Source organism: Oncorhynchus mykiss, chromosome 8, assembly GCF_057628025.1.
Source record: "Oncorhynchus mykiss isolate SJ-2025 chromosome 8, ASM5762802v1, whole genome shotgun sequence".
NCBI classification, from domain to species: Eukaryota; Metazoa; Chordata; class Actinopteri; order Salmoniformes; family Salmonidae; genus Oncorhynchus; species Oncorhynchus mykiss.
In genome coordinates this window covers 88,457,380-88,476,843 of record NC_143029.1, presented here as the reverse complement: position 1 = coordinate 88,476,843, position 19,464 = coordinate 88,457,380, and the positions used below count along the sequence as shown (strand labels likewise).

At 42.2% G+C, this 19,464-nt stretch overlaps 1 protein-coding gene across 2 annotated transcripts in view; it reads right to left on the bottom strand.

The window, feature by feature from the left end:
- LOC110530844 (collagen alpha-1(XI) chain) overlaps nt 1–19,464 on the bottom strand; it is a 224,955-nt gene that overhangs the window by 185,080 nt on the left and 20,411 nt on the right. For both annotated transcript variants that reach the window (XM_090182920.1, XM_036986621.2), the window contains 3 exons: nt 15,770–15,934; nt 9,296–9,509; nt 8,068–8,230 (listed from right to left, as the gene is read on the bottom strand). In XM_090182920.1, coding sequence (XP_090039046.1) covers nt 8,068–8,230; nt 9,296–9,509; nt 15,770–15,934 — 542 coding nt within the window. The remainder of the gene's footprint in view (nt 1–8,067; nt 8,231–9,295; nt 9,510–15,769; nt 15,935–19,464) is intronic.

Genomic DNA, 19,464 nt, shown 5'->3' with positions numbered 1-19,464 from the left:
GTGAACTGGTTCTATTATCAGGTGAGCTGCTTCTATTATCAGGTGAACTGGTTCTATTATCAGGTGAGCTGGTTCTATTATCAGGTGAACTGGTTCTATATCAGGTGAGCTGCTTCTATTATCAGGTGAACTGGTTCTATTATCAGGTGAGCTGGTTCTATTATCAGGTGAGCTGGTTCTATTATCAGGTGAGCTGCTTCTATTATCAGGTGAACTGGTTCTATTATCAGGTGAGCTGCTTCTATTATCAGGTGAACTGGTTCTATTATCAGGTGAACTGGTTCTATTATCAGGTGAGCTGGTTCTATTATCAGGTGAGCTGGTTCTATTATCAGGTGAGCTGCTTCTATTATCAGGTGAGCTGCTTCTATTATCAGGTGAGCTGCTTCTATTATCAGGTGAACTGGTTCTATTATCAGGTGAGCTGCTTCTATTATCAGGTGAGCTGCTTCTATTATCAGGTGAACTGGTTCTATTATCAGGTGAGCTGCTTCTATTATCAGGTGAGCTGCTTCTATTATCAGGTGAGCTGCTTCTATTATCAGGTGAGCTGCTTCTATTATCAGGTGAGCTGCTTCTATTATCAGGTGAGCTGCTTCTATTATCAGGTGAGCTGCTTCTATTATCAGGTGAGCTGGTTCTATTATCAGGTGAGCTGGTTCTATTATCAGGTGAGCTGCTTCTATTATCAGGTGAACTGGTTCTATTATCAGGTGAGCTGCTTCTATTATCAGGTGAACTGGTTCTATTATCAGGTGAGCTGCTTCTATTATCAGGTGAACTGGTTCTATTATCAGGTGAACTGGTTCTATTATCAGGTGAACTGGTTCTATTATCAGGTGAACTGGTTATATATCAGGTGAACTGGTTCTATTATCAGGTGAACTGGTTCTATTATCAGGTGAGCTGCTTCTATTATCAGGTGAGCTGTTTCTATTATCAGGTGAGCTGGTTCTATTATCAGGTGAGCTGGTTCTATTATCAGGTGAACTGGTTCTATTATCAGGTGAACTGCTTCTATTATCAGGTGAGCTGGTTCTATTATCAGGTGAACTGCTTCTATTAGCAGGTGAGCTGGTTCTATTATCAGGTGAGCTGGTTCTATTATCAGGTGAACTGCTTCTATTATCAGGTGAGCTGCTTCTATTATCAGGTGAACTGGTTCTATTATCAGGTGAGCTGCTTCTATTATCAGGTGAGCTGCTTCTATTATCAGGTGAACTGGTTCTATTATCAGGTGAACTGCTTCTATTATCAGGTGAGCTGGTTCTATTATCAGGTGAACTGCTTCTATTAGCAGGTGAGCTGGTTCTATTATCAGGTGAGCTGGTTCTATTATCAGGTGAACTGCTTCTATTATCAGGTGAGCTGCTTCTATTATCAGGTGAGCTGCTTCTATTATCAGGTGAGCTGCTTCTATTATCAGGTGAACTGCTTCTATTATCAGGTGAACTGGTTCTATTATCAGGTGAGCTGCTTCTATTATCAGGTGAGCTGGTTCTATTATCAGGTGAACTGCTTCTATTAGCAGGTGAGCTGGTTCTATTATCAGGTGAGCTGGTTCTATTATCAGGTGAACTGGTTCTATTATCAGGTGAGCTGCTTCTATTATCAGGTGAACTGGTTCTATTATCAGGTGAACTGGTTCTATTATCAGGTGAGCTGCTTCTATTATCAGGTGAACTGGTTCTATTATCAGGTGAGCTGGTTCTATTATCAGGTGAACTGGTTCTATATCAGGTGAGCTGCTTCTATTATCAGGTGAACTGGTTCTATTATCAGGTGAGCTGGTTCTATTATCAGGTGAGCTGGTTCTATTATCAGGTGAGCTGCTTCTATTATCAGGTGAACTGGTTCTATTATCAGGTGAACTGGTTCTATTATCAGGTGAACTGGTTCTATTATCAGGTGAGCTGCTTCTATTATCAGGTGAGCTGCTTCTATTATCAGGTGAGCTGGTTCTATTATCAGGTGAGCTGCTTCTATTATCAGGTGAGCTGCTTCTATTATCAGGTGAGCTGCTTCTATTATCAGGTGAACTGGTTCTATTATCAGGTGAGCTGCTTCTATTATCAGGTGAGCTGCTTCTATTATCAGGTGAACTGGTTCTATTATCAGGTGAGCTGCTTCTATTATCAGGTGAGCTGCTTCTATTATCAGGTGAGCTGCTTCTATTATCAGGTGAGCTGCTTCTATTATCAGGTGAGCTGCTTCTATTATCAGGTGAGCTGCTTCTATTATCAGGTGAGCTGCTTCTATTATCAGGTGAGCTGGTTCTATTATCAGGTGAGCTGGTTCTATTATCAGGTGAGCTGCTTCTATTATCAGGTGAACTGGTTCTATTATCAGGTGAGCTGCTTCTATTATCAGGTGAACTGGTTCTATTATCAGGTGAGCTGCTTCTATTATCAGGTGAACTGGTTCTATTATCAGGTGAGGTGCTTCTATTATCAGGTGAACTGGTTCTATTATCAGGTGAACTGCTTCTATTATCAGGTGAACTGCTTCTATTATCAGGTGAGCTGCTTCTATTACCAGGTGAGCTGGTTCTATTATCTGGTGAGCTGGTTCTATTATCAGGTGAGCTGGTTCTATTATCAGGTGAGCAGGTTCTATTATCAGGTGAGCTGCTTCTATTATCAGGTGAACTGGTTCTATTATCAGGTGAGCTGCTTCTATTATCAGGTGAGCTGCTTCTTCATGTGTTCATAAGTATTTTTCCATCATCTAAACTCTTCACCACCAGAAAGTCATGAACAGTGTACGTTGATGTTTCAGCAACTGGTCACTTCAGAACCATCTCAGTTTATATCAATACAATTTTTTTAAATAATGACTTGACATGCTAAATACTCAGGGGAGAGTTTTGTATGATTCCATAGTCAGGATTTCCCTGCTTTAGGGACGACAAGCTTTGGAAAATCTATAAATTCACCTTTTATTTGTCACGTGACCCAGAAGTGTAGACTTTACAGTGAAACTTACTTTCCCAACAATGCAGTTAAAGAGTAACATTTTTTTTTTTACAATTAGATCAACAAAAGAAAATAGATAGTTGGGGTGATTGATTAAAGTACTATGCACATGTAGATAGAGGGTGAAAACTCACACACAGCTATAACCTGCCCATACAGCCTTTCGTGATCCAACTCCTAACGGAAAAACAATCGACAACCCATTCACGAATGATAGACTATAGGCTACAGAACCAACCCAATTCATGAAGGGTAGACTATAGGCTACAGAACCAACCCAATTCACGAATGATAGACTATAGGCTACAGAACCAACCCAATTCATGAAGGGTAGACTATAGGCTACAGAACCAACCCATTCATGAATGATAGACTATAGGCTACAGAACCAACCCAATTCATGAATGATAGACTATAGACTACAGAACTAACCCAATTCATGAATGATAGACTATAGGCTACAGAACCAACCCAATTCATGAATGATAGACTATAGACTACAGAACTAACCCAATTCATGAATGATAGACTATAGGCTACAGAACCAACCCAATTCATGAAGGGTAGACTATAGGCTACAGAACCAACCCAATTCATGAATGATAGACTATAGGCTACAGAACCAACCCATTCATGAATGATAGACTATAGGCTACAGAACCAACCCAATTCATGAATGATAGACTATAGGCTACAGAACCAACCCAATTCATGAATGATAGACTATAGGCTACAGAACCAACCCAATTCATGAAGGGTAGACTATAGACTACAGAACCAACCCAATTCATGAATGATAGACTATAGGCTACAGAACCAACCCAATTCATGAATGATAGACTATAGGCTACAGAACCAACCCAATTCATGAATGATAGACTATAGGCTACAGAACCAACCAAATTCATGAATGATAGACTATAGGCTACAGAACCAACCCAATTCATGAAGGATAGACAGAACCAACCCATCCATCCATTAATAAAATAAGCAATACCGTATAACTTAATTCTTTAATTCTTTAATTAATTATTTAAATGAATTATTATATATTGTATTTTTCTTCATATCTTGTTCTCCATCTTTTTAAAAAAAGGAAGCAAATGTATTTTTCCTGACTGATCAAAACTTGTTTTCTCATGGCTCTCTCTTGTCCCTCTGAAGCAGACATACAGTATGGTGAGCAATATTGTTTTCTCATGGCTCTCTCTTGTCCCTCTGAAGCAGACATACAGTATGGTGAGCAATATTGTTTGGAACATCGAATCGCAATTAAATCCCAGTATCGAATCGCAATACATATTGAATTGTGAGAATGGCAATACATATGGTGTCGCCACCTAAGTATTATGATAATACCATATCGTGAGGTCCCTGGCCGTTCCCAGCCCTCCCTGGCCGTTCCCAGCCCTACCTACGATGAGTACCCCGCATTAGTTATTACCAAATATGGACATGCTTCAAAACCATCTAACCAATAGTTTATAATGTTGACACGGTTCAACACACTGACGCTACATAGTTGATAAGACATCAAACATGATCCTTTTTACACTCCCCGTTAAGACAACACAGAACCATAAGCACAGCATTGAAATCAATGCACCGCGTGTGTTTGCTCTGTAGTAAACCCTGATTGATGTACAGCATGGCGATTGTCAGTCATTCATTTACAGTGGCCTGGTCTATGTTATCCTCTATAATCTTCGCCGATTTCCATTTCCTGTCCACGCAAACGCCTAACACGTGTTTACGGACGATCTCTAATCGGTCGTCGTAGTGACGAGCTAAGAGCAAATCACATCAAGTGTACTGGCGTCTTCAGCCAGCAGCACCTCTGGGGGGGGGGGGGGGGGGTCATAGGTCACAGGCTGTGGTCCAAATGGAACCCAATGGTAGGACCACAAGCCAGTCAGAGATACGTGTTGTGCCAAGGTAATTCACTGATTAGTAATACTGTATTTTTCAACCAAAGAGGTCCTCTATCTAACACCTTCAAGGCTCAACTGAATCCTTCCGTAGTGTACTCCTATTGATGTACACCTAGTCTACTTTACTCTCAAATATTTTCCACTTTAATAGCTTCATATTAGAAGACAGGACAATGACCGCATTGTTCACTGTGTTACAATTGTACCTTGACAGTAATGAATTGCAATAGAGACAAACACATTTGTCTCAATTCCACGATACTACTTACAATAACAAACATGCTTTAACGGATAAGGTTTGCTGGTCTCATTTCAACAGCTGCATTTGAGAGCACTGTGTCTACCTTGGGAAGGGCTGTGTTGCAATAACTGGATGGCAAAGACCTTTTCTGAGCCCGGATCGTGCCTCTGGACAAGATTTTATATTTCTGGCTGTCCGTTAGTGAGCAGTTTGCCTACAAAAATAGCCAGATCGCAATCAACAAACCCAAGGCTATTAAAGTTGAAGTGGAATAGTTTACAGGTGAAGAAATACAGCGTGCCTCTCGTCTCCATCTGAAATGGCACCCTAATCCCTTTATAGTGCACTGATTTTAACCTAAGCCCTATAGGGAAGGGTGCCATTTTGGGATCACAGCCCTAGTCTCTTTTTGTTCAGGCCACCACTGCTATAGCTTGCAGCTAAAGAGTTCTGAGTTCTGCCTTCCAACGTGCCAACGGGGTCCCCCTTGGGACAAACAAAATAATTTGCTCTTCTTCTTGTTTCTAAACAGAGAAAATGAGCCCAAATGTTTCTATAATTCCACTACGTTTAGCATAATTTACGTTCAAACAAAGAACACATGGTTAAATGCAAAAATAGCTGTCTAGCTGTCCATACATGCAGGCATTGTATCTGGGATTAGTGCTTGAGCCTAATTGAGAACCAATAACAGAAAAAGCTGAACATTGAGAATTATTAACTGCATTTATTAGACAGTCATTAGGCTACATGTTCTGTCCTCTTTCAACCCTGGATTAGCTTCAACTAGCGATAGCTAGCTTTCATTAAGATGTGGATGAAACCAACTGAGGAAAAAAGGGATTACAGTCTTCTGACCTGGAGGCACACGTCTAAACAATCTGTTTCAGTCACCATGACAATCCTGATGTTCACATCAAAGGCTATGCTGGGGCTATTGTCTCGTCAGATAGCAACAGCATAGCATAGGATAGCATAGCATAGCATAGCATGCTGCTCATAGTTTCCATAGGCCTCACAGCTACCTGTCTGTGGTAAAGCTGGGGTAACAGCTAAGGATTATTATCAGTGGTCTGTTATTAGGAGTTATGAAAACTATACAGGTCCGTTTGCGGATATCGGTATGTCATTTCTGAACGCCTCCAAGCTAGATGTGATCCAGCGTGGAGCAGTGGTGTAAGGCACTGCATCTCAGTGCAAGAGGGGTCACTACGGTCCCTGGTTTGAATCCAGGCTGTATCACAGCGGTGTATGGCACTGCATCTCAGTGCAAGAGGCGTCACTACAGTCTCTGGTTCAAATTCAGGCTGTATAACAGCCATCTAAGGCACTGCATCTCAGTGTAAGAGGTGTCCCTGGTTCGAATCCAGGCTGTATCACATCCGGCTGTGATTAGGAGTCCCATAGGGCGGTGCACAATTGGCCTATTGTTGTCTGGGTATTTGGCCCGGGTAGGCTGTCATTGTAAATAAGAATGTGTTCTTAACGGACTTGCCTAGTAAAACAAAAGTTACATTTAAACATATCAAATAAATATCAAGGCATTGTTAAAATGGAAGATTTATATTTCTTGAAGCTGGGTTTACTGCTAAGGTACATTGTCAGATGCTCAGTGTGATGTAATACGAGCTGTATTTGGCCAATATGCTCTTTAATTTATGTTAGGAACGGATGGCATAAAATACTTCCTGGATGCCTCAGAGATACATTGCCGTCGACCAATTAAATTCAGAATTCCTATTTCTTGACTTTCTGACGTTTTGCACCGCATGAATCCCCCCCACCCCCTTACCCCATAATCCTTGTCCTCCGATGACTCAAAACGAGGAAACAGAAACTCACGGACAGCTACGTCACACGTCACAAACAACCTCCCATATCAACAAATAAAGATAGAAATATAAGTTATAGAAGCTATCCTTATGCTCCCTCATATGACGGTCCTATTTAAGACTCCCATGCAGACTGTTTGTCAGATTTCTTCTCCTCTTTAAGGGGAAAAAAAAAGTCACACACAACTGCCATTTTGAAGTCACACACAACTGCCATTTTGAAGTCACACACAACTGCCATTTCCCCTTAACACAGTCCAGGGCTCTACCCAGGCGCAGAAAGCCAAGTACTCCTGTTATATGGTCTATAAAACTGTTCGCCGTGTATGAAAGAATCGTATGAAAAGGGCAAATAAAGAAACTGGTTTCTGAAGACACAATTAACTTTACGACCACTAACATTACTCACTGCCAGTAGGCTCCAATGCATGCTGGTATCACTGAGACCTGTTGTAAAACATCATCTGTCCAAATGGTTAAGAAAAACTTCAGCAGCACTAGGATTCTGTGGTTGTCACCACAGACAACACCACATCTGTACATGAGCATGAAGCTAATGTGGAGTCTAGGGTAGGACGTCTTTGTAAATAAGAATATGTTCTTAACTGACTTGTCTTTAAAATAAAGGTAGAAATATATATATATATATATATATATATATATATATATATATATATATATATATATTTAAAAAAAAAACATGAAATCTCTTGTCAAGATCAAGAGAAACAGATAATCGATCCTTTATGTACAAAGGTGATCCAATCTACTTTACATAGCTGATACAATCGATTTTACATAGGTGACACAATCTATTTTACATAGCTGAAACAACCGATTTTACAAGAGAGACCTGTCCCAAGAAGGCATCAATCCAACATGTATTGCATACCATAGGTACATACATAATATCCCCAGAACAGCAATGGCCAATGTCCTCTTTACCTCAAAGACCTGTCCCACGAAGGAATACATTCAAGAATCATTGTAAAACATGCCAAATATAAAACCACAGAGCGTTTAGACGTTGTGCCTGCAAAATGGCCGCCGAATACAGCGTCATAGCAAGCAATGGTCATCGTCCTTACCTCAAAGACCTCTTCGTCCAGAATCCTGGTTCCGAACACGGTGATGCCGTCAGTGTTGATGGCTGCCCCGTCGCTCCTCTTCAGTGGCCTGCTCAGCTTCTTCTTACAATCCACAATGATGGTCACACTCTTCTTCTCCACACTGATTGCCACGCGATGCCATCTACACATGGACAGAGGAGGGAGAGATTATCTACAGTCTGGAGTAGTCAGAGATAATCTACAGTCTGGTGTAGTCGGAGAGGGTCTACAGTCTGGAGTAGTCAGAGATAATCTACAGTCTGGAGTAGTCAGAGATATTCCACAGTCTGGTGTAGTAAGAGATGTCAGAGAGATGCCAAGAAAGGTGAAAACTAGGTTGGTCTTGATGAAGATCATTTGTTCTTCTCAGAAAGAGTACTAGCTAGATAAAGACTAAAACGATAAAACTCACTCTACTTTACTTTAAAGTCTGGAAAACAGATACATACCAATGCTACGTTTCATTTTGCTGTAGACAATTGCTCCAGACACATTTTCGCTTAACGTTTCATATTAGCAAAGACCTCACTGTCAGAATATTCATTTTAAAGTTAAGTAATTTATGAAGCTCTGTTATTTTGATGGTTTATTGCAGTGCAGACAGCTGTAAATAATTTGGCAAAAACAGACTGTCACCAAAATGCTGCCAAATAAATAATTGGGCAACTCAAAAGACAGCCATCTCGCAGTTATATTCCTTATGTTATCAATCACTAAACAATGAAGTATATAAATCGAATAATTGTTCGTTTTCAGTGCTTTGCTTGGGTCTGCTGAGAAGCCTCAGACTCAGATCTGGTCGGCCATCTTGTTAAACATGACATGTGTGGAGTGTATCAACAGTAAGAACGCGGTAAGGCCACAGACCCTCTCATCGACCCCCAGAACACATGAGTCAGTCATGGTCAAATGCGAACTTCAAAACTAGTTTCTGCCTTCGACCCAAGAGAGAATGTCCTCTTTGTCTAAGACAAAGAGGGAGACGCGGGTTCATATCCCGTGGGTTACAAATGTACAGTACTCCTTGTATAACATCACGGCTTAGTGAAAGGTCAAACTTCAGTTATTTGCCACAGGAAAGAGCAACCCTTAAGTTAACCAAACATCGCCTAACCTTCCCTGAACCCAAACTTTGTCCGTAACAGAAAAGGCCTTGCTTTGTGATACAGTAGTGATGAGATTCTCAGGTGTCTCAGTTATCACTTACTTGCCGTCAGCGAGGTTGATGGATCTGAACAGTGGGTAATCCTCTGGGGAAGGTTTCCCATGTTGGTCTTCGTACAGGAAGACAGGGGAGCGTCCCACCTCCACACCCAGCTGCTGGACCCCCTGCTCATTATACACAGACAGCAGGAAAGACTGTCTGCCTGCCTTGGGCTTGATGGTGAACATCACTGAGAAGTCCTCTGGGAACACTCCTCCTGGTGAGAGGGGGAAAAAAATAAAAAATAATAATAAATCATATTTGATTGGTTCTGTTTATTTGGATACCCAATTAGCTGTTACATTGTCCAACTCCTCGATAATCATCAATGTGTCGGGTCAGAAAAGAAGATGATAGAAGAGTTAGATTAGAGGTGGGCGCAGTAATATGACATCATCGTACATGCTGAGAGACTTCCTGAGAAGTCCTCTGGGAACACCCTCCCGGAATAGGTAGGACAGGTTAGCTACAGTAGCTTTGCAATATGACGTCATGATAGACAGAAGATATAGAGATTTTAGAGGTGGGCGAGGTAATATGACATCATCGTACATGCTGAGAGACTTCCTGAGAAGTCCTCTGGGAACACCCTCCCGGAATAGGTAGGACAGGTTAGCTACAGTAGCTTTGCAATATGACGTCATGATAGACAGAAGATATAGAGATTTTAGAGGTGAGCGCGGTAATATGACATCATCAAACACATGATCGTTAGAGAGGTTAAATGTGGACGTGGTAAAAATGACATCATTATACACAGAAGTGTCATGCAGTGTTCAAAACAACGGGGAACTCTGAATAATACGAGTTAAAATCATGACGTCAGGGATCTTCAAGTCGGGAAGTCAGTGCTCTAGAAATAGGCCCGAGTTCCCCAGTTGAAATTCCGAGTAGGATTTTTCCCAGGCAGAGTATTTTTTTTTCTCCAGAGTTCTCAGTTGTTTTGAACTCGCCATCAGAGACGATATAGGTGGACGCAGTAATATGACATCATTTAGCTCAGAAGAGTTAGAATGGTTCGAGTTGGATGCGGTAATATGACATCATCATATATTCTGGGAGACTTCCTGATAATATACAGTACATCAACAATAACAGAAGTCAAGGCTTGTCCTTTTTTTCCACCCATTCTTGAGGTATACCCACAATTAAATGATCATGTCCATCTCATGGACTGCTAGCTCTTTCATCCCTACATTTGTCTACTTACTTGACAGGGGTTATTTTACCCCAGCTACATCCTTTAGTCTTACCAGACAAAGTGGAAGGGTAAGGCTGTTAAAATGACAGATTGTGCCTTTAATTGTATCCCATATATTAGATAAAAATAACTTAACCCCCAGTTTAAATGTGACCTTTGTTGCCGGGTACTTTAAGGAATTTATAACAACAGCTGGCTAATCTTGAAAGAGTCAGAAGAGATCTAATCGCACATACATTTTACAAGACGTGTGAAAGATAACATTCCTAACAAATGTAGTTCTTCAACCATCCAATATTTATTTTAGAATTTATTTAACCTTTATTTAACCTTTATTTAACTGGGCAAGTCAGATAAGAACAAATTATTATTTACGGTGACGACCTAACAACGGTGACGACCTAACAACGGTGACGACCTAACAACGGTGACGACCTAACAACGGTGACGACCTAACAACGGTGACGACCTAACAACGGTGACGACCTAACAGGCAGAAAGGCCTCCTGCGGGGACGGGGGCCTGGGGTTAAAAATGACAAATAAAAATATAGGACAATACACACATCACGACAAGAGAGACAACACAACACTACATAAAGAGAGACCTTAGACAACAACATAGCATGGCAGCAACAAATGACAACACAGCATGGTCGCAACACAACATAACAACAACATGGTAGCATGACAACATGGTAGCAGCACAAAACATGGTATAAACATTATTGGGCACAGACAACAGCACAAAGAGCAAGAAAGTAGAGACAACAATACATCACACGAAGCAGCCACAACTGTCAGTAAGAGTGTCCACGATTGAGTCTTTGAATGAAGAGATGGAGATAAAACTGTCCAGTTTGAGTGTTTGTTGCGGCTCGTTCCAGTCGCTAGCTGCAGCGAACTGAAAAGAGGAGCGACCCAGGGATGTGTGTGCTTTGGGGACCTTTAACAGAATGTGACTTGCAGAGCGGTTGTTGCATGTGGAGGATGAGGGCTGCAGTAGGTATCTCAGATAGGGGGGGGGGGGGGGGTCCTACTTCCTACCTAAAGCCCTTTTAATAGAGTTTAAAGACGAAAAAATAAAATTGGCTACTGGTGATGTCATAATAGCTGAAATGTTCTCCTCAGACAGAGCGCTCTATGGCAGAATGCTACCATTACCAATCCCATGGGATACTTCCACTCCACCCATTCCATTCAATCCTATTTGACAGAAATTTCCAGTCTTTAATACCAGTAAGGCTTCAAAGGCAAATATTTTCGGCAAATAATCACAGAAAATCTCATTGTTAATGTAATCTCCGGCTATTTTCTGCCTTGATTTCCCCCCCCCCCCCCTTTGCTGTCTGGCCAATTTGACAAAGAACCAACACTCACTCACTGGTAAAATTACTTTAACAAGCATCTGTTCCTAGTGAAGTTGTATATTGTACCGTATCTTTCCATTACGGGGCAAGTAGGCAACTAGCATCTTAAAACTGTCGATCTTTTTCAACCAGAAAGAGGGCACACGAGCAGGTCCTAAAATTAACACCCTTTTAGATTTTGGCACTAGTGGTATTCACTCGCATTTGTGAATAAAAATAGTTATTTATTATGACATAGCTAAATAAATGCTGCAGTAGCTGTTTCCAACGTATTTATGCCATTTTGTTTTATAGCTGGGAAATGCATCGAACAATGTCAAAGAATCCTGTATACTATATACAGTTGAAGTGGGAAGTTTACATACACCTTAGCCAATTACATTTAAACTCCGTTTTTTCACAATTCCGGACATTTAATCCTAGTAAAAAAAAAAAGCCCTGTTTTAGGTTAGTTCTGATTATCACTTTATTCTAAGAATTTGAAATGTCAGAATAATAGTAGAGAGAATGATTTATTTCAGATTTTATTTATTTCATCACATTCCCAGTGGGTCAGAAGTTTACATACACTCAATAGGTATTTGGTAGCATTGCCTTTTAAATTATTTAACTTGGGTCAAACGTTTCAGGTAGCATTCCACAACCTTCCCAAAATAAGTTGGGTGATTTTTGGCCCATTCCTCCTGACAGAGCTGGTGTAACTGAGACAGGTTTGTAGGTCTCCTTGCTCGCACACGCCTTTTCAGTTCTGCCCACACATTTTCTATAGGATTGAGGTCAGGGCTTTGTGATGGCCACTCCAATGCCTTGACTTTGTTGTCCTTAAGCCATTTTGCCACAACTTTGGAAGTATGCTTGGGGTCATTGTCCATTTGAAAGACCCATTTGCGACCAAGCTTTCACTTCCTGACTGATGTCTTGAGATGTTGCTTCAATATATCAACATAATTTTCCTCCCTCATGCTGCCATCTATTGTTTGAAGTGCACTAGTTCCTCCTGCAACAATTAACTCCCAAAACATGATGCTGCCACCCCCGTGCTTCACGGTTGGGATGGTGTTCTTCGGCTTACAAGCCTCCCCCTTTTTCCTCCAAACATAACGATGGTCATTATGGCCAAACAGTTCTATTTTTGTTTCATCAGACCAAAGAACATTTCTCCAAAAAGTACGATCTTTGTCCCCATGTGCAGTTGCAAACCGTAGTCTGGCTGGTTTATGGCGGTTTTGGAGCAGTGGCTTCTTCCTTGCTGAGCGGCCTTTCAGGTTATGTTGATATAGGACTCGTTTTACTGTGGATATAGATACATTTGTACCTGTTTCCTCCAGCATCTTCACAAGGTCCTTTGCTGTTGTTCTGGGATTGATTTGCAGTCTCTAGGAGACAGAACATCTCCTTCCTGAGCAGTGGCTGTGTGGTCCCATGGTGTTTATACTTGCGTACTATTGTTTGTACAGATGAACGTGGTACCTTCAGGCATTTGGAAATTTCTCCCAAGGATGAACCAGACTTGTGGAGGTCTACAATTATTTTCCTGAGGTCTTGGCTGATTTCTTTAGATTTCCCCATGATGTCAAGCAAAGAGGCACTGAGTTTGAAGGTAGGCCTTGAAATACATCCACAGGTACACCTCCAATTGACTCAAATGATGTAAAGTAGCCTATCAGAAGCTTCTAAAGCCATGACATATTTTTCTGGAATTTTCCAAGCTGTTTAAAGGCACAGTCAACTTAGTGTATGTAAACTTCTGACCCACTGGGAATTGTGATACAGTGAATTATAAGTGAAATAATCTGCCTGTAAACAATTATGGGATAAATTACTTGTGCCATGCACAAAGTAGATGTCCTAACCGACTTGCCAAAACTATAGTTTGTTAACAATAAATGTGGAGAGTGGTTGAATAACGAGTTTTAATGACTCCAACATAAGTGTATGTAAACTTTTGACTTCAACCTGTATATACAGTACCAGTCAAAAGATTGGACACACCTACTCATTCAAGGGTTTTTCTATATTTAAACATGTTCCTAATAGTAGTAGTGAAGACATCCAAACGATGAAATAACACATACTGTATGGAATCATGTAGTAACCAAAAGTATTAAACAAATCAAAATATTTTATATTTGAGATTCTTCAAAGTAGACACTGTTTTCCTTGATGACAGTTTTGCACACTCTTGGCATTCTCTCAACCAGCTTCATGTGTTAGTCACCTGGAATGCATTTCAATTAACAGGTGTGCATTGTTAAACGTTCATTTATGGAATTTCTTTCCCACTTAATGTGTTTGAGCCAATCAGTTGTGTTGTGACATTACTTTAAGACACGAAGGTCAGTCAATCCTAAACATTTCAAGTTTCTTCAAATGCAGGCGCAAAAACCATCAAGCACTATGATGAAACTGGTTCTCATGAGGACCACCACAGGAAAGGAAGACCCAGAGTTACCTCTACTGCAGAGGACAAGTTCATTAGAGTTACCAGCCTCTGAAATTGCAGCTCAAATAAATGCTTCACAGAGTTCAAGTAACAGACACATCTCAACATCAACTGTCCAGAGGAGACTGTGTGAATCAGGTCTTCATGGTCGACTTGCTGCAAAGAAACCACTACTGAAGGCCACCAATAAGAAGAGGAGACTTGCTTGGGCCAAGAAATTGACATTTGACCAGTGGAAATCTGTCATTTCAAATTTCTGATTTTTGGTTTTGATGGTATGGGGCAGCTTTGCTGGTGACACTGGTATTGGCCCTATACTTTGGTATTTGCATTACTCCTTTCCTACATTAAATATCTTATTACACCAAAGGGCATTTCACCTTTTACACGTATGTACATTTACATGTATGTAAACTGTGTATGTGATGAATAAAATGTGATTTGATTTTGAAGGGATGGCACTGATAAATATCACTGAATATATCTGTCATCAACAGGTTAGAAGTACTATTGCAACTAACGACCACGCTCCTATAATCCTGTTTAGTACTGTGTATGAACTCGTACACAGTCAGCAGTTTAGGATAGTACCACTATGGAAACACCATGAAAGAGCTTTCTGTCTCTCCAAATGGATTCTGTCCTAAAACAATAAATTATTTCTCACATCAAGCCCCCCCCACCAGTGCTGGTCACCAGACCTCTGCTTAGTCTCCCTCCTAGTCTGGCATTCCTAAATGGTAGCCTATTCCCTATGTAGTGCACTACTTTTGACGCCAGGGCCCATAGGGAATAGGGTGCCATTTGGGACACTCCCTATGACTCAGTGTGCTGTGTGATTTCAGTGAGAAATGAGACGAAGAAGAAGAAAACCCGTCCCGTTAACTTCCTGCCAAATGCGTAGCGCTAGTCTGGGGTCCCAAAGCACTAGAGAGGAAAAAAAAACATCTCTTTACGAGACAAACTCGATATAGCAAAATGTCACACTGCATAAATCCTGTTCTGTGTGTGGGAAATAAGAGGACGGTCTAGAGTGAGTGGTAAATACTGGTTCATGGTGTGTGTGTGTGTGTGTGTGTGTGTGTGTGTGTGTGTGTGTGTGTGTGTGTGTGTGTGTGTGTGTGTATGTGTGTATGTGTGTATGTGTGCGTGTGTGTGTGTGTGTGTGTGTGTGTGTGTGTGTGTGTGTATGTGTGTGTGTGTGTGTGTGTGTGTGTGTGTGTGTGTGTGTGTGTGTGTGTGTGTGTGTGTGACTACAACTTTAGATAGCTGACCACTACACAAACTTACCAATCTAAAAAACTATTAGCTGACATTGAGTGACCGATAAAACAAGAGAAAAACTGCTGATGTAAAACTACATTTCTAAAATGGCACCTTGTGCATTCTACTATTCTAACACGCAACAGTAAAAAATTAAATGGATCATCCCATCCCTGATCTACGGGGGAGCAGTTAGGTCACCTGGAAAGAGTTGCATGCTGGGAGCGCTGATCTGCGCCTGTTTTCCTACGCGGAAGGCTATGTCAGGTTTAGATCCTCTCCGGTGAGCGCAGAAGCCCGTGACTTTACGAACGCCATCCGGAGAGCTGTGGAAGTCCAGAGCCTTGAGTACATCCACTGGGTCAGCTGTGAAGAGAGGAGAGGGACAAGTGTTTAGTATTTTCACAGGGCGATAGAGAAGCGTAAAAATTAATTCAAATGGTAGCAGTATAACAAATATATTGTATTTATTATGTATTGTATTTGTCGAATGAGTACATAGAGTAAACGTAGGATTTTTTTTTATAAAAACACAAGACCCTAAAAGACCCTAAGCTAGTATGTGACCAATACCATTTGATTTGATTTGATAATATAATTGAAAATATCTTTGATCTAACATAGTAGATCTAGCTTTAAAGGGTAATTCCGCCACTTTTCAACTTCATCCTCTCCAGCAACATACCCGTGTTTACGTATGTGAAAACTGATCATTTACTATGTAGAAAGGGAGAACAAAAAACAGAAAGGAAAAAAGGTTCTACTCGATGACATCATCATAAAAATAAAAATAAACATTGAAACAGTGTTTTTCAAACACTATGAGATTCGCAGGGAAAATACCCTCCTTCTGGTTAGAAACTTGTTGCAGGTTTTGAAAATCACACGTTTTTTTTTTAAACCACAGATTATAGAAATGCATTGTTTTCACACATGGAGGTCCTTGGTGCTTGGCGTCCGTCCCCCCGTCCCCCTTGGGTTGTGCCGTGGCGAGATCTCTGTGGGCTATACTCGGCCTTGTCTCAGGATGGTAAGTTGGTGGTTGAAGATACCTCTCTAGTGGTGTGGGGGCTGTGCTTTGGCAAAGTGGGTGGGGTTATATCCTTCCTGTTTGGCCCTTTCCGGGGGTATCATCAGATTGGGACACAGTATCTCCTGACCCCCCCCCTGTCTCAGCCTCCAGTATTTATGCTGCAGTAGTTTATGTGTCGGGGGCTAGGGTCAGTTTGTTATATCTGGAGTACTTCTCCTGTCTTATCCGGTGTCCTGTGTGAATTTAAGTATGCTCTCTCTAATTCTCTCTTTCTCTCTATCTCTCTCTCTCTCGGAGGACCTGAGCCCTAGGACCATGCCTCAGGACTACCTGGCATGATGACTCCTTGCTGTCCCCAGTCCACCTGGCCGTGCTGCTGCTCCAGTTTCAACTGTTCTGCCTGTGATTATTATTATTTGACCATGCTGGTCATTTATGAACATTTGAACATCTTGGCCATGTTCTGTTATAATCTCCACCCGGCACAGCCAGGAGAGGACTGGCCACCCCTCATAGCCTGGTTCCTCTCTAGATTTCTTCCTAGGTTTTGGCCTTTCTAGGGAGCTTTTTCCTAGCCACCGTGCTTCTACACCTGCATTACTTGCTGTTTGGGGTTTTAGGCTGGGTTTCTGTACAGCACTTTGAGATATCAGATGATGTACGAAGGGCTATGTAAATACATTTGATTTGATAATGAATATGAGGTTGAAAAAGTGTCTGAATTGCCCTTTAATCTCAGGGGTGAAAGCACAGGGATTCGCTTACATGTAATGCTATGGGTTGTGGTACACCACAGAGTCATCACTATACTTTAACATTGCAATAGAGCAGGTACACTCAATTTTTTAATTGTTTAATTTAACAAGGCAAGTCAGTAAAGAACAAATTCTTATTTCCAATGATGGCCTAGGAACAGTGGGTTAACTGCCTTGTTCAGGGGCAGAAAGACATATTTTTTTTACCTTGTCAGCTCGGGGATTTAATCTAGCAACCTTTCTATTACTGAACCAACACTCTAACCACTAGGCTACCTGCTGGTTACCGGCCCAACACTCTAACCACTAGACTACCTGCTGGTTACCGGCCCAACACTCTAACCACTAGGCTGCCTGCTGGTTACTGACCCAACACTCTAACCACTAGGCAACCTGCTGGTTACTGGCCCAACGCTCTAAACACTAGGCTACCTGCTGGTTACTGACCAAACACTCTAACCACTAGGCTACCTGCTGGTTACTGACCCAACGCTCTAACCACTAGGGTACCTGCTGGTTACTGACCCAACACTCTAACCACTAGGCTGCCTGCTGGTTACTGACCCAACACTCTAACCACTAGGCAACCTGCTGGTTACTGGCCCAACGCTCTAAACACTAGGCTACCTGCTGGTTACTGACCAAACACTCTAACCACTAGGCTACCTGCTGGTTACTGACCCAACGCTCTAACCACTAGGGTACCTGCTGGTTACTGACCCAACACTCTAACCACTAGGCTGCCTGCTGGTTACTGACCCAACGCTCTAACCACTAGGCTACCTGCTGGTTACTGACCCAACACTCTAACCACTAGGCTACCTGCTGGTTACTGGCCCAACATTCTAACCACTATGCTACCTGCTGGTTACTGACCCAACCCTCTAACCACTAGGCTACCTGCTGGTTACTAGTCCAACGCTCTAACCACTAGGCTACCTGCTGGTTACTGACCCAACGCTCTAACCACTAGAATACCTGCTGGTTACTGGCCCAACACTCTAACCACTAGGCTACCTGCTGGTTACTGACCCAACGCTCTAACCACTAGGGTACCTGCTGGTTACTGACCCAACACTCTAACCACTAGGCTACCTGCTGGTTACTGACCCAACGCTCTAACCACTAGGGTACCTGCTGGTTACTGACCCAATACTCTAACCACTAGGCTACCTAAGGGTTACTGACCCAACGCTCTAACCACTAGAATACCTGCTGGTTACTGGCCCAACACTCTAACCACTAGGCTACCTGCTGGTTACTGACCCAACGCTCTAACCACTAGGCTACCTGCTGGTTACTGACCCAACACTCTAACCACTAGGCTACCTGCTGGTTACTGACCCAACGCTCTAAACACTAGGCTACCTGCTGGTTACTGACCAAACACTCTAACCACTAGGCTACCTGCTGGTTACTGACCCAACGCTCTAACCACTAGGGTACCTGCTGGTTACTGACCCAACACTCTAACCACTAGGCTGCCTGCTGGTTACTGACCCAACGCTCTAACCACTAGGCTACCTGCTGGTTACTGACCCAACACTCTAACCACTAGGCTACCTGCTGGTTACTGGCCCAACATTCTAACCACTAGGCTACCTGCTGGTTACTGACCCAACACTCTAACCACTATGCTACCTGCTGGTTACTGACCCAACCCTCTAACCACTAGGCTACCTGCTGGTTACTAGTCCAACGCTCTAACCACTAGGCTACCTGCTGGTTACTGACCCAACGCTCTAACCACTAGAATACCTGCTGGTTACTGGCCCAACACTCTAACCACTAGGCTACCTGCTGGTTACTGACCCAACGCTCTAACCACTAGGGTACCTGCTGGTTACTGACCCAATACTCTAACCACTAGGCTACCTGCTGGTTACTGACCCAACGCTCTAACCACTAGAATACCTGCTGGTTACTGGCCCAACACTCTAACCACTAGGCTACCTGCTGGTTACTGACCCAACGCTCTAACCACTAGGCTACCTGCTGGTTACTGACCCAACACTCTAACCACTAGGCTACCTGCTGGTTACTGACCCAACACTCTAACCACTAGGCTACCTGCTGGTTACTGACCCAACGCTCTAACCACTAGGCTA